The sequence below is a fragment of the Panthera pardus genome, unplaced genomic scaffold (genome assembly GCF_024362965.1).
Source record: "Panthera pardus isolate Hobbes unplaced genomic scaffold, ASM2436296v1 HiC_scaffold_10, whole genome shotgun sequence".
NCBI classification, from domain to species: Eukaryota; Metazoa; Chordata; class Mammalia; order Carnivora; family Felidae; genus Panthera; species Panthera pardus.
In genome coordinates this window covers 25,388,663-25,404,166 of record NW_026526655.1, presented here as the reverse complement: position 1 = coordinate 25,404,166, position 15,504 = coordinate 25,388,663, and the positions used below count along the sequence as shown (strand labels likewise).

The following is a 15,504-nucleotide window of genomic DNA, read 5'->3' as shown; positions in this document are numbered from 1 at the left end:
ATTTCAGACCTGCACTACTGAAACTCTTGTTTCTGTCGCAAGCTACACCCTCATCCTCTAACAATGATGCAGCTAGAATGACGATCTTAGGCTAATTTGGTTTCCTTTGTCTTTTTCCCAAAATACTTAGCATATTGCTTGCAGAATACTATCTCCCCAACTAAAATATAAACTCTTTTTAGGCAAATCTTTGATTTGAAACTCTGCACCCTCATTGTTCAACACAGTGCCTAGCCCATGATAAATATCCAACATATTAATTCATTTACTCTTCCATCCTGATTAATAACTTGAACAATATAAAAATTATTACTTAGATGGGAAAAACTTTGGGACAAAAAATACTTAGTGATAATGGCATGTCATAGTAAGAAAGCTCCTTCTTTTGGCTTAATAGAGTAAAAAAAAAAAAAAAAAGAAAGAAAGAAAGAAAAACAAAAAGAAATCCCAATCACATCTAAGATACGATATGGGAATCCTTGACATATTTTGGAAGAAATGTAAAACCAATATCCTGAGACTACAATCATTTATCATCAAGTAGCAGCTGTTGTTAGAATTGATATTGATCCTTGGTAAATTGCGACCAGAGTAACCTTGTTATATCATCACAAAACTCTCCCACTACATCATTTAGCTATGAGATGCTTCCTTAACTTGTGTCCTTAAGTTTTTCTCTTCTATATTCAATCACATAAGGACACAAGCATGTGGTGCAGAGGCAATACAAAATGCTTTGGGACATTTTCCAATTAAATATTTGCCAGAAGATAATATATAAATTCATAAAATATAATACTTAGTTCAAAAAGTCATTTGATAATAAGGTACTTTTAAAATTAGAAAGAACTTAATAGGCAATATAGCTCAATTTTCTCATCGTTAAAGTGAAGAAACTGAATTTAGTTAAATGATATAACTAGGGCTGTAACACCAGAGTTTGTTCTAAAAAGTGGCATTCCTGACATCAGATTTATTTTCTTTTTTACAATTACCATTAAGTGAATGAAAAGTGCTAGTTTCATACATAGTAAGAAGTTTAATAGGAACTTGAAATGAGGAACTTTCCCCTACCACACTGGTATTTTACGTATGGCCTCCATGTGGGATTGTTGAAAGCTGGACTCAATTTCTAGATTTGCTTCTTATCATTTGTGTTATCTAAACTTTCCACAGCTCAATTTTCTTAAGTTTTAAAATGGGATGAATATTAGTGTCTACCTAATAGGGCTTTGTGAAATAAAAGTGAAACAGTAAATTTAAAATACTTAGCATAGTACCTTGGTCATAGTAAGCAGTCAATAAGTTTTAGCTGATACTATTATTACTAGTTTTATGATTCCATAAAATAAGAAATCATAGCTTTGATCTGTTGAACAGTAAAAACAAATGTAATTGAAACTCTTATATTTTCAAATGTCATTATGGAAAGTGACATTATTATATCCCTGTCCCTGCATCATCATTTTGGTTGAATTTCTTCTAGTTTATATACATCATTAGGAAGCATATTTGGCACGATATCATAAATCCTATAGGGGAAACCAAAGTGCTTTGCATTTCTTTCTTTTTTTTTTTAATTTTAGAGAGAGAGAGAGAGAGCGTGCATGAGCAGAGAAGAAGAAAAGAGGAAGGGAGAGAGACAGAGAGGGAGAGAGAGAGAGAGAGAGAGAGAGAGAGAGAGAGAGAGAGAGAGAGAGAGAGATTGAGGTTCCTAGGTGGGTTCCACGTTCAGCATGAAGCCTGATGTGGGGCTTGATCCCATGACCCAGGGATCATGACCTGAGATGAAATCAAGAGTCAGACTCTCTAATGACTGAGCCACCCAGGTGCCCCTCTATTTTTTCTAAGTGATGAATTAGTAAAACTCTTAATGGGAATTACAATGTGTGTGGTAGCCTTACTAGGATATCTTTATCAAAGTTACAAAATTTAATTTGAGGGAAAAGTGATAGTAGCACAAAATAAAGTGTGTAAGATCCCACTTTATGAGCAGTCAAATATTCAGCCTACAACCAATTATTTAGAAACTGATCACATTTTTGAGATACTAAGCTCCTTTATTTTTCTTCATCCTTTGTTTCTTCTGCTTACATTTTATTCATTTCTCAACCTATCCATGTAACCTATTCTGGAAGAAAGAGGGCAAAAGGAGGAGGAAAAAATCAGATCTGTTAATGTAGTTATTTCTTAGCAGATGTGAAAGAAGTGGAAATTGTCATGAGAGAACCACTGTGAGTCACCTGCTCCACCAATGTGCAGCAGCTATAATTCCTTTGTCTTCCCCTGGCCTGGATAATTGAGAGCTAGCTGATATGTTTGGAAAGATGTAGAATACTGCATCTTTAAAACTATTCATCACAAATGACTGAATGATCCTGCAACAATTGAAACCTCTACAAAAATGTACTGAAGATTTTAAATTAAAATTTCCAATATCATTAAAGCTAAAATATTTTTAGTCATATCAAGTTATTAGCTATCTTTATCACTGCTCCTGTATTTGGCATACAATTCACTATGCCAGAGAAATATAAATCTAGGTAACTCAAAAGAAAAAGACAATTTTTATCCACATGAACAGAAAAATATCTGCACAGAAATTCAAAAATTGTACACGGATTTAATTCAAAACATCAGGCATTATGTATTTAAATAAAATATATCAAGAGAGAAAGAAGGCAGTCATGGAGCCCAAAACCTATTGAAAGACTAAATACACAAATGGACAATGGCTAGATCATACATAAAAACAGAAGTCTAATCCCCAACTTAATAGCAACTTACCTGGGAAACCGTATCTATAATAAACAGGCCAGAAAGCCAGTCCTGTTATATAAGTTTTGCAGGAAGCCAGATTCTTACCTCCAGCAGCAATCTAGGAAGCTAAATAATAACATATGTAACAACTTAACCAAAGTTGTCAGGCCTTGTGTAACTAATAGCTTCTCTAAGTTTTGTCGCCACTTTCAATTTAGGACAAACCAGAGAAAGACAAATACATACCTGTAACCAATTACACTGGATGTCCCACTTCTAATTACCTACCCTCTTATAGTTTCCCCACGCCAAAAGCCTCCAACCAAGGCATACTTGAAGCCTTCCCTTTTCTCCACTATAAAGCTTTCCCACTCTTGTGTGCCTTTGAGACTCTGCCAAAATGCAAGTGGCAGCGGTGAAGTCCCTTGCTATAACAAGCTCTGAATAAAGAGGCTTCGCTTCTCTCATTTGTTTGGTCTTCATTAATTTCCACACTATTGAGCATCTCCTACATATCCATCAATGGGGAACACACTTAGGTATCCTAAAAAGATAACCTTCACAATATTCTTAGCAGATATTTTGATGTTTATTTATTTATTTTGAGAGAGAAGGAGAGAGACAGAGAGAGAGAGAGAATCCCAAGTAGGTTCTGCGCTGTCAGCACAGAGCCTGATTCAGGGCTCAATCCCACGAAACCTTGAGATCATGACCTGAGCTGAAACCAAGAGTCAGACGCTTAACCAACTGAGCCACCCAGGCACTTCTGAGTAGATTTTAAATCTTCATTTTACAGATGTACAGACCTGAAGTTTGTAGAAGTTAGATAGCTTCTCATGTTCTTCCATTTTCATCATGCTAGAGTAAGCATTTTTGGTATATTATTGTGATAAAAGTATTTGAGATAGTATTAAAAAGGTAGTAACAATAACAATAATAATAACAACAACAGGTCTAAATTTGTTGGGTGTTTTTTAGCAACACTTGCATCTGTATCTATCAACTTGCTGGATAAATGTCAGCTTTGTAGTTTTAATTGATTCATTGCTTTAAAGCCATGACATGTATCAAAATACATACAGATTTTGAAATAAAAGCACCATAGAATAAATTACACCTATATCTTATTTGCTATAAAAAAACACATCAGCAGAAGTACTCAGTCAAGTAGTGATTGAATCAATAGGGTTTTTCTAGATAATATGCAGAAAACGTTGTGATGTATGATATTGAAAAGGAAATAAGTACAAATGAAATTTGAGTGATTCTTAAAAGAGAATAAGTATGTATTTGCCTGGCACTTTTTAAAGGGTAATTGTTTAGCAATCACATAAGTTAACTACCATTGTATTTATTTTACATATGAAGAAACAAGTTGTAAAGTTATTAAGAACAACATGTAAAATTTATCAGCTAGTGAGCAAAAGAATCTATATTTAAAAGCTGAATTAGTTTTTGGTTTCAAAGTTTAGCAAATATGCTCAAGAAACACTTGATTAAAATTCACTTTAAGATATTCCCTTACCACATAAGTTGGCCACAGAACCTAAAACTGAAGTAATTTATTTTCTAACTATAAAATAATATAACTTAACTTTCTAGGAAGAAAAAGGGAAAATAGCATTTGCACAAATTAGAAATTACCATGGAAGTGCCATAAAACCAAGTTTTTTAAAATAGGAAAACACAGATGAAGTTACATAAAACCAGATTTTTTTAAAATAAGAAAACACAGATGATTAATCAGGCCTCTTAATGCCTGAAAATAAAATGGTATTTAAGCACAATTCCCCTAACAAAGACCTGAAAAACTAAAAAGAAATCTACCGATAACATTGTTTAAATAATAATGTGGAATAAGAAATGATAACTGAAGGCCAAATAATTTCTCATGTGGCTTCTACTTTGTCTCACTAATTTCATTTAGTTAATTCAAACCTTTATTAAGAATTCCTTGCATTGAGCATAAATTAAAATGAACAGAAAGTTGAAATCTGAGATGCCTTATGAAAAGAAAAAGATTCAAGCTCTTGGCCCTATAGCATTTCATGTTAAGGAAGGAAAACTGTTTTCTGAAACGTCTCTATTTTAAGAAAAGCAATACATTTGTCACATAAAATTACAATCACCAAAGTTATAATTTGGCCATGTTGCTAAGTATATGGAGGGGGGAAAGTTGCTTCCTTTATACACCTTAAGGACTTTACCTTCCCATAAACAAGACTGATGTTCAATGAGTATTGATTTAATTTGCAAACCTTTTAGTTGTCTTCTCCCCATTGGGATGCACTGACATATTTTTCATAGAAAAGAAAAATTGAGGTATTTATTTTGCCTTCTTCTATATCAGCCCTTCTAAATGGAGCAAATGAGCAAAAGGTATGGGAGAGGTTGGAGGATGCATTTCATAATCACCCGGGGGATTTCTCAAACTGCATGTATCTCAGACATTGAGGTCGATGTCAAGAAAAATAACCATATGATGAAAATAACATGTTCCAATAACTTTGAGGCAGCAGTATGTGTGATAGAGGCAGGCTGCCTACATTAGAATCCTACTCTCCCACTGGCTAACTGTAGGACACCAGTCAAATCACTTAATTGTGACAAGTTTCTTCATTTTAAGATGGAAATAATGATAATAGAACCTAATGATATTGTTGCAAGGAATAAGAGACTTAATATATATGTGTTGACACAGGGTAAACACCAGGTTTATATATATATGTTGACACGGGGTAAACACCAGGTAAGTGTTATGTTATTGCTGTGGATCTGAAATAAAGCAAAGAACTTCATTTATGAAAATGAGCAGCAAGTTGAAAGGTTTCTTATGCTTGTGGTCAAGACAAATAGAATGCTGTCTGTTCCACCAGCTATGATAATGTTCTTAAATGAAGGAGGTCGGACACTTCTTGAAGCCAGGGATTATGTCAAAATACTTTGAATCTCAAGTGTCTAATCATGCCTTACATGTAGGAGTACTCAATACATGTTGAGTGAACATTAAATATTTAAAAAAAAATAAATTAATGAACACATGGATTGACAGTTTTCAGAAGAAGAATGATAGTCATATAGAGTGTGCTTAATATTTAAAATTAAATGCAAGTTCTTTTCAGAAGCTTCTTTCAAAACCTAAATCTACATCTTAGAATTGGTTCAGCAGTCCCCCCAAAAGGATTGATATAGTTCAAAGTATTGCAGTTTTCTATTTCGACTTCAAAGTGACAGGAAATACTTAAAGTCTCTTGAGTGAAAGAGGTTGTACTTGTATCACCTCTTGACTAATAAATAAGTCCTATCATCTTTTTTAAAGAGCCTATCTTGTTAAGAATTTTCATTTATATAAACAGAGTTTTATTAGCTTGAATTGGTTGTAGATTTTTTTTTAAAACTAAGATTTAAGTAACATACGACAAAGGCAACATTCCTCTTTTTGAAATTTTAAAAATACTTCGGAGTACATATTCTATTACCTATGTTTGTGTTTCAAAATTAACTATATATGGCATGTTTTTCCCTGGTATAGTATGTTTTTAATCTAGGAATCACCCGGAATTGAGCTGTATAATTATTTTGTAATTCCAGTGCTTATAATATGTTTGCATGATTTGTTTCTCAGAAATAACATGGGAGGTGGTATATAATCATTTCTTACCCTATTTGAGTCAATTCTTGCTCTGGAAGTATAGATGGGAGGTGGGATGTTGAAAGCCTGAGGGACCAGGTATTCCTCAGCATCCATCATATCTTCCAGGTCCTCTTCATCCAAGAGATTCTGAAAGAACTTGCTGTCATTTGGACTGGGAAGCTTCATGCGATCATCACCCTAAAAGTTTGCCCACCAGACAAACAAACAAACAAACAAAGATTCTTCATCTTAAATATATGGACTTTGCAGCAAATTTATGTAATATCAAAACAAGTGGTTGAAAATTCATGCACTCATTTAAAAAATAACTGTTTAACACATTTACCAGTCACAAAGGAGCTTATAACATACTTAGATATGACACGGTAAGATAAATACATTTAATAGAATGTGATAAACGCCATTAGAGGTAATTAAAGCAGTATGCTATGGCTCTTTTGAGGGAGGCATAATCTATTTCAGACGTGGAATAACTGTATAGGCTTCATTGCCAAGATGTTGTTTGAGCTGTGACTTTAAGAGTAAGTAATAAAGGGCAATTGACTTCTCAATCTTTACTGTATTTTATTTGGTTGGTTTGATAGGGTAGAGTTATCAGGACATGTAGGCTCCATGATTTTTTTTTTTTAATGTTTATTTACTTTTGAGAGAGAGAGAGAGACAAAGCGTGAGCAGAGGAGGGGCAGAGGGAGAGGGAAACAGAACCTGAAACGGGCTCCAGGCTCTGAGCTGTCAGCACAGAGCCTGACTCGGGGCTCGAATACCCGAAACACCAGATCATGACCTGAGCCAAAGTCAGATGCTTAACAGACCGAGCCACCCAGGCGCCCCCATGATTTATTCTATAGAATGACACTGTTAAAGTGATAGCTTTAAAAATCACAGCAAAAGTGGCAAATAATATAAACAAGGGTGGGAGAGACACCAAAACCCTACTCTTTTTTTTGCCTCCTATATTTCTTAAATGTTTTTTTCTATTTTTCAAAATTATGTGACATTTTTGTATATAAGCAGTTTATGCAAGTTAATTTGGGAGAAAAATAACTAGGAACTATTAGATTCTAAATCCTGACTTTTATCTTCATGGCAGACTATTAATAGGAAGATAAATGCTACCTTGTTTCATTGAGGAAAATTAGTTCAGTGTAACCCAAGGTCCACTTGTTTATGATTTAGGCAAAATAATCATAGAGAAATATATTATAATTTTTAAATTATCCAATCCAGTGTTTCTAGTGTTTAATATAAAATGTTCTTTTGGACTGTTATTTGATTCATATGTACGTCCATTCACTGGAATCTGAGTTATTGCTTGGATACTGTATATCTCCCTTAAGAAAACAAAATATATTTATAAATATTTTTTAGGAAATTGAATGCAATATACTGACACTTTTAATTCACTGTCTTAAAACCTGGACAAGATTAAAACAAAAATCCATCTTCCTTTTATTCTGAAAGGGAAGATTATCATAATGGACATGACTTAACACATAATGTTAACAAAAAGCAGAGTGCTAGAAGGTTTATCTGAGGATAAGGACTTCTTATGTATATGGATAATCATAATTATCTGGCCATTCAGTAGCAGAGGCACTTGAATACTAAGGCAAGATTCCTAGAAGGAGTTCTGACATCAACTAGAAACCTCTTTTCCATAAGTCATTTCACATGATATTCTGCTTAATCGATTTATGAATGGTGATTTACAAAGTTCCAGTGTCCAGATATGTACCAACCTGAATAACTAGATATCTTTGAGGGTCTCGAGCCATCCTCGAAAATTCAGCAGCCAGTTCCTTAAATTTAGGTCTACTGTCTGCATCAATCATCCAGCCTAGAAATTCACACACAGTAAAAAGGGTCACTGTATCTATCCATAATTAGGAAGAAGTAGGATGTAAATTTTATGAAAACATAGGCTGTTTGAAAAATACTGTTTTAGTAATAATGATCTAAAAAAAACAAAGAAAGCTAAAGAAAGAAATAATCCAATAGGCAAGGTTCTATCTCAAGCAGTTTGTTGATGTTCATAAGTAAATGTGAGTAAGAGAAACTTTTTATTCTGTTGATCTAATTTAAAAGTAATTTTTCTTCTTATGAAACATAACCCTAGGCTAACTATAGGAACTTACAGAATCTCCTATATTTTTTTCTTAAGTGGAGAGAATGCTTCCTTTTTCTTTCTTTCTTTTTTTAAAATTTTTCTTGGATGGCTATAGAGGAGGTGATGGGGACATAATTTATTATTTTCTATTAGGAGTGACATAGAATACAAATTTTAGTTACAATGCAGTGCACCAGCACAGGGGAGGGGGTGGGGGTGGGGAAAGAAATAGAAAGCAACTTTCTCAAGCTGTTTTTTTTCCTGGTGGGGGAAAAAAAAAAACAATGCAAAGTAATTGGTAATGTTTGTTCAGCACTAGCCATTAGCTTATCTAACTAGTAACTTTTGCAGCATAAAAATACTATCAGCAATTTTCAAGGTATGTATTATTATTTAGCTGGGAGTCTAGATAAAGTGGGTCTTATCTCCCCAGGCTCTGCTTAGCTGATGAGATCACAAGAATACAAGTACTAAGCTTTCCTTGATTTTCTTGCCAAGTGACCCTTTTCTCAGGTATTAAAACTCATAAAAGCAAGGTAAAACTCTCTATTAGGCAAAATCTGTTCCTGATTTCTCATTGTTTCATCAGAGTATCAAAATGAAGCATATAAATCATCTCTTATGCTACTTATGAGATCAAATTATATAATGTATGCATGTTTTTAAGGTTTTTTGCATAGATGACTACTGAAGATGCTTGATTCAATAAAGTTATAAAGTGAGTTTCTTTTTTCTGGGAGTTCAATTTTTATTCTTGTTCTGGGAAGTCTTTGGGTGTCATTTCATGTATCATTAATATCACCTGATTTTTTTCTCTCTCCTAATAAAGCTGCACTATATGCATCCATTTGCACACATACACAAAAAATTGCTGTTGATACCAAGATGCTAATGAGAAAATAGGTGTTTCTGGAATTATTAGAACCTAAAAAGGTTAACTTCACCGGGAGGTATCCGTTTCTTTCTAACTAAATATTGAGTAAATAGAACTATGCTTAGAGAAAAGGGCATGCTGACCTGAACTGGAAGGCACATTTTTTATTTCTTTCCTCACTGTCAGAATGTATCACACATGTCATGAATATAAATCTGAGTAGACCTGGGTCCAAAGTCTCTTATTAATAAGATGCTTATTCACCTTCACCAGTTTGTTTCTTTGCTAACCCTGTGTAAATCGAAAGGGGAAAACCCCAGATTACACAAGAAAGATTGCTGAATGTTAATCTCACTTAAATTAACTAGGAAACTCCAGAGACTTCCTTAATTCTATTTAAATTAAGAGCCTAGGCTGCCAAAACATATTTATAATACGTATGTGCCTGGGGCATAGAAAGGAGGAAAAAAAAGTAAGAGCGTTTGATGTAAACGAATGATCAAATTGAAAAAAAAAGTAAACATTCATAATCTTTTTATTTGACTATAGATTCATGTCTTCCTACTTTCCATTCTGTCCTGCTAATTTCCTGTTGACTAAAACTGGTAAACCTATTTCCATTTAATTCATTTTTTCAACTATCAGCTTCAAGCTTTCTTTATATCAGATCATTTGTTTAGACTGCTATTTTCCTATAAAGATTACTAACATTATTGTAACTAATTACATCTCTTTATGAAAGACAATGTGATTGTCATGGAAATGATAAGAATCAAAGTGAAATGAATCAGAAGAGAAAGAGTCATATAATTTTGACTTCATAACATGGAAGCATGATATTGCTTCCTATTCATAATAATCACAAAAACGCAGGTGTTTACATGATCTTTTCATAATTATTTTTGGACTTTTACATTTTTCAATATACAAAAACATTATGCAGGTAGATTAATCTGTACTATTGCTTTACTAAGAGTGATGATGGTGATGATGAAATTATTTTGCAATCTTACATTTGACCATGACCATGTAAACGTCAATAGTGCAGATAGGAGGCTGGGGCAAACGTTCTCCTTTCTCTAATAAATCCGGGATTTCTCTGGTTGGAATTCCATCATAGGGTTTTCCTCCAAAGGTCATCAGTTCCCATATGGTAACTCCTAAATTGGAGATCAAATATTTACATAAGCATATTAACAACATACTTTGAATAAACCAGCAGTATGCCAGTGACAAAAGAAAGCTCCCTAGAAGGCAATCAAAATTAGACTAAAGAAAAGCTCTTCAGATTTCTATATTCATTAGCAGAAGCCCAGTGACAAAATCTTTGTGGGAAATTCAATTATCTTATTATTGTCTTGAAATTTTTAATGAGTAGCAGAGACAATTCAGAGTGCGTATCAGAACACAGAATCTTTTCCCCATGTCTACTTTTAAGTAATGTTAACATTTGCTGATTCTAGTTAATTTTCACTACACCACATTAGAGTCTATCAAACAATTTACTATAAACATGTGTATCCAGTATTAAGTAAATATGATTGCAGGCAAAATCTGATGTTGACTAATTTTGACATTAACCTCTTTGCTATTAAAAGCCCTATGGGCTAAGCTGTGGTGCCAGAATGAATACCTTATGTTATGATAAATAATCATGGCTCTCTCTTTAACTCACACAAAGAGAACAAGTGGAAAACACACACACACACACACACACACACACACACACACACACACACACACACAGATTTATTTCTTTAATACCTGTGAGACCCTGAGTGAGGAATGATCCATATATACCATAATACATGTGAAGTAGGCATCACAAAATTGAAAGGAATCAATAATAGTTGATCCCTTAGATAATGAAATCACCTTCTTGAATCACTAGAAGAGTGATTTGTTCTGTAAAAGCAAATACCCTAAATATTAACATGCAAATAGCTAGCATTGATGAAAATGATTCTGATTTGAACAATACTATACATATTACAGACCTCTTCTTTGTGATCTAATAATTATACAATGAAGAAGTTATCATTTCTTAAGGTTAAGGATTGTAAGTTCAGAAAGATCTGTATGTGTATAGGAGTCTCACCAGGTGAATTTTGATTGGTGCATATAATATGCAAAATATGGTTTAATATAAAATCCATTAATTAGGACCGTGCTTTCTTTTCCATGTCCATCTGTAATGAATTATTTATTCATTTTTAGTTCATAACAGTTATCATTGACTAATAATAAAAATACAAAGCTTAAAGTATAAAAGTATATGTGAATTGCCAATTATCCTTTATAATAAGATCACTAATTACCTGATTTTTTGGTTAATATTTATATCTTATAATTCTTATATAAAAATGTAATTAGTGACACAATTTAATTGATTGATCTTTATTAAACCCTACTTATGAGGCACCTGGGTGGCTCAGTCAGTTGAGTGACTCTTGGTTTTGGTTCAAATCATGATCTCATGGGTTTGTGAGATCGAGCTCCATGTAGGGCTCCATGCTGTCAGCATGAAGCCTGCTTGGGATTCCCTCTCTCTCTCTCTCTCTCTCTCTGTCCCTCTGTCTCTCTCTTCCCTTCCCCTGCTCTCTCTCTCTCTCTCAAAATAAATAAATAAATAAACTTAATTTTTTTTAAATCCTACTTAATTTTGCATATTAAAAAATGACTTCCTAGAGCCAATAATTAAGATTCAGTGTCCATGAGGCAGACTGGAACAAGTTAAGAACTGGATGGCTGTCCATTTCTATTCAGTCAGTCAATATAAATACACGTTTATAGAATATATATTTAATGAGGACATTTTATGAACTTATGTATGCAATTATAAAAGACAGAATACATGCCCTCATATCTCTATCAGAACTTACAAGAAAAATGCAAAGCAATTACAAATCAAAATAATAGAAAATATAATAAACAGAAACATAAATACAAAAACAAAATCAGGAACATCAAAACCCCTACTTCTGCCAATAATAATTTAATTAAATCTTTTTAGGAGTGACAAGATAGGGTTAAACAGAGATGGCTTCATGCAGAAGGACAATTACAGGAAAACTGAATCAGAAACATTCCCAAAACATACAATTCTATCATTCAGAGATGTAAACCATAGCCAATGCATATTTATTTTTGTAAAAATAAAGATGAACCCAGTGGCAATTTTTTACAAAGCTTCACTGTAAACAACATTATGTTTCTGTCTTGTATACCTTTTGCAATCAACTATAATATATCATAAAAATCCTAAAATGCCTTATGGGTATGGATTGATGACCTGGGCTATATTTCAAAGCAGAGTACTACTTATCTATCTATCTATCTATCTATCATCTATCTTTCTATCAATCTATCTATCATCTATCTGCCTACTTACTTATTTTAGAGGCCATTTAAAATTTGACTGTAGTAGACTGTTACATTTATTTCAGGGAAACATACATAGGAAAAAGGGAAAAGAAAAAGAAAAAAGTATATGACATATATCAAAATATATGTGTAATATATAAATCTAATCTATTATATCATATAAAATATAATCTATGGATTTATCTCTATCATATAATATATAAGCTAATTTGTACCATATAATATATATAATAGATTTATGTTCCTATTAAGTCCTTACAGTTCAACAACTAAATTTTACAAGCATTTTCCTATACTTGTTTAAATCTCAAACACATCACACTTTCTACTTCTAAGCTGAGTAGAACACATGAGGCCTTACATGGAAATTTTAAACCTATAGCATACATGTATAGAGGAGGAAAAAAAAAACACTTTAAAGAAATGTCTTATTTTTATTTTACTTTTATTTTTTAAAATATTTATTTTTGAGAGAGAGAGAGAGAGAGAGAGAACGCGCGAGCGCCAACGGGGGAAGGGCAGAGAGAGAGGGAGACAGAGAATCTGAAGCAAACTCTAGGCTCTGAGCTGTCAGCACAGAGACCAAGATGGGGCTCAAACCCATGGACCTAGAGATCACCACCGGAGCCAAAGTAGGAGCCTTAACCAACTGAGCCACCCAAGAGCCTCTTAAGTTTTTTTTAAAGATAATTTGTGCTTTTCTAGATAAGAGGTGTAAGTTCTTTAATGATTGAATAGCTTAAGTCTTTTGCCTAAAAAAACAATAATAAAGATAAAGCAAACTTTAAATTTGAGTGAACTAAACTGTATCATGCTTTCAAGACCCACCACTCCCTTTTTCCTTAAATGGACATTGTGCTTTTAATTTGTAAGAAATACTGGTTTTATTTAAACTTAGAAAAGCTATTGATTCATTCTCATTAATATCTGGATGGACTTAGGTTGTGAATAGACAGATGCTAAATATCTCATTTCAACAATTAAATTAAATGCATTACATGAATGTTCTAAGTTTAAAGACCACTCTTTTCCAGTTCATATTATTCACTCTCTAATAGGTCTGTTTATTCCAAAGTAATCTGTAAATTAAAATCAAAGGTGCAATTAGCAATCTTCTCATATCTCTCCCCTCACATTTAGTGCTCTCACCTATTTGCTTTCAGTAATTGTTCTTTGTTACAATAACTTCTTTCTTATTATAGAACAGACATTCTTTCATTTTTAACACGTTTTCAAAGAGTTTTTGATAATTAAGGCCATGAGGTTCTATGACATTGTTCCTAAACTAAAGTTGACTTTTTTTTTTTCCTGTCAAAATGATCACAAAAGTTGCTACCAAACCAAAGATTATGGTAGACAACTCAACTGAGATATTAACATATTACATTTTAGAGAATGAAGGAATAAAAAAAAAGGCAGATAACAATATTATTGAGGTTTTTTTTTTTTATGGAATAGCAAAAGTTAATTCCTTTAAGAAACAAGGCTTATAAGTATTTCCAACACAATAAAATAAGTTGGTTTAAGATATTTCACGTGAACCTAATATATTTAATTTTGCCTTAAAACCCTTAATTCACAAGGAAGATTTATTTACCATAACTCCAAACATCACTCTGATGGGTGAACTTCCTGTAGTGTATACACTCCAGAGCCATCCATTTAATTGGCATCTGAGAAATAAAAAGAGAAATAAAAAGTTAACTTTTTTTAGTTATATAAAAATTCATTTCTATAGTCATTTCTCAAAATATGAGCTTCTAGGCTTGCCTCAGTTGTATTTTTTGATTGTGTGTATAGAAAATATAAATATAATAATAATAATAATAATAATAAATGTTATTTTTAAAGTTTATTTATTGTTTAATTTACAACCAACAGCATATGGTGCAACATTGATTTCAGGAATAGATTCCTTAATGCTTCTTATCCATTTAGCCCATCCCCCCTCCCACAACCCCTCCAGCAACCCTCTGTTTGTTCTCTATATTTAAGAGCCTTTTATGTTTTTCCCCCCTCTCTGTTTTTATATTTTTTCCTTCCCGGTCCCTTATGTTCATCTGTTTTGTATCTTAACTTCCTCATATGAGTTAAGTCATGATATTTGTCTTTCTCTGGCTAATTTCACTAGCATAATGCCCTCCAGTTCCATCCACATTGTTGCAAACAGCAAGATTTCATTCTTTTTGATTGCCGAATAATACTCCATTGTGTGTGTATATATATATATATATATATATATATATATATATATATATATATATATCACATCTTCTTTATCCATTCATCCATCGATAGACATTTGGGTTCTTTCCATACTTTGGCTATTGTCGATAGCGCTGCGATAAACATTGGGGTGCATGTGCCCCTTTGAAACAGCACACCTGTATCCCTTGGATAAATACCTAGTAGTGCAAATTCTGGGTCGTAGGGTAGTTCTATTTTTAATTTTTTGAGGAACCTCCATACTGTTTTCCAGAGTGGCTGTATCAGTTTGCATTCCCACCAGCAGTACTTAATAATAAATGTTATTTTTTAATACAGGGAACAACGAATTGAAATTTATAAAATTCTAAAAGTGAAATAACCTAAAGATATATTTTTAAAAGCTTCAAAAACAATGACAAGTAAAAGAATAAAATAAGTATCATTTTCTCTATTTCTTAATGTTCAGCAATTAATTCAGTTACTAGTTATTATGACTCTCAATACTATTCTAAACAT

General features: G+C 32.8%; 1 protein-coding gene across 6 annotated transcripts in view; it reads right to left on the bottom strand.

Annotated features, from left to right (window-relative positions):
• The window catches only part of ERBB4 (erb-b2 receptor tyrosine kinase 4), a 1,139,239-nt gene that overhangs the window by 36,299 nt on the left and 1,087,436 nt on the right, over positions 1 to 15,504 (bottom strand). For all 6 annotated transcript variants that reach the window (XM_019446103.2, XM_019446105.2, XM_019446106.2 and 3 more), the window contains 4 exons: positions 14,378 to 14,453; positions 10,410 to 10,556; positions 8,155 to 8,252; positions 6,422 to 6,592 (listed from right to left, as the gene is read on the bottom strand). In XM_019446103.2, the coding sequence (XP_019301648.2) occupies positions 6,422 to 6,592; positions 8,155 to 8,252; positions 10,410 to 10,556; positions 14,378 to 14,453 (492 nt within the window). The remainder of the gene's footprint in view (positions 1 to 6,421; positions 6,593 to 8,154; positions 8,253 to 10,409; positions 10,557 to 14,377; positions 14,454 to 15,504) is intronic.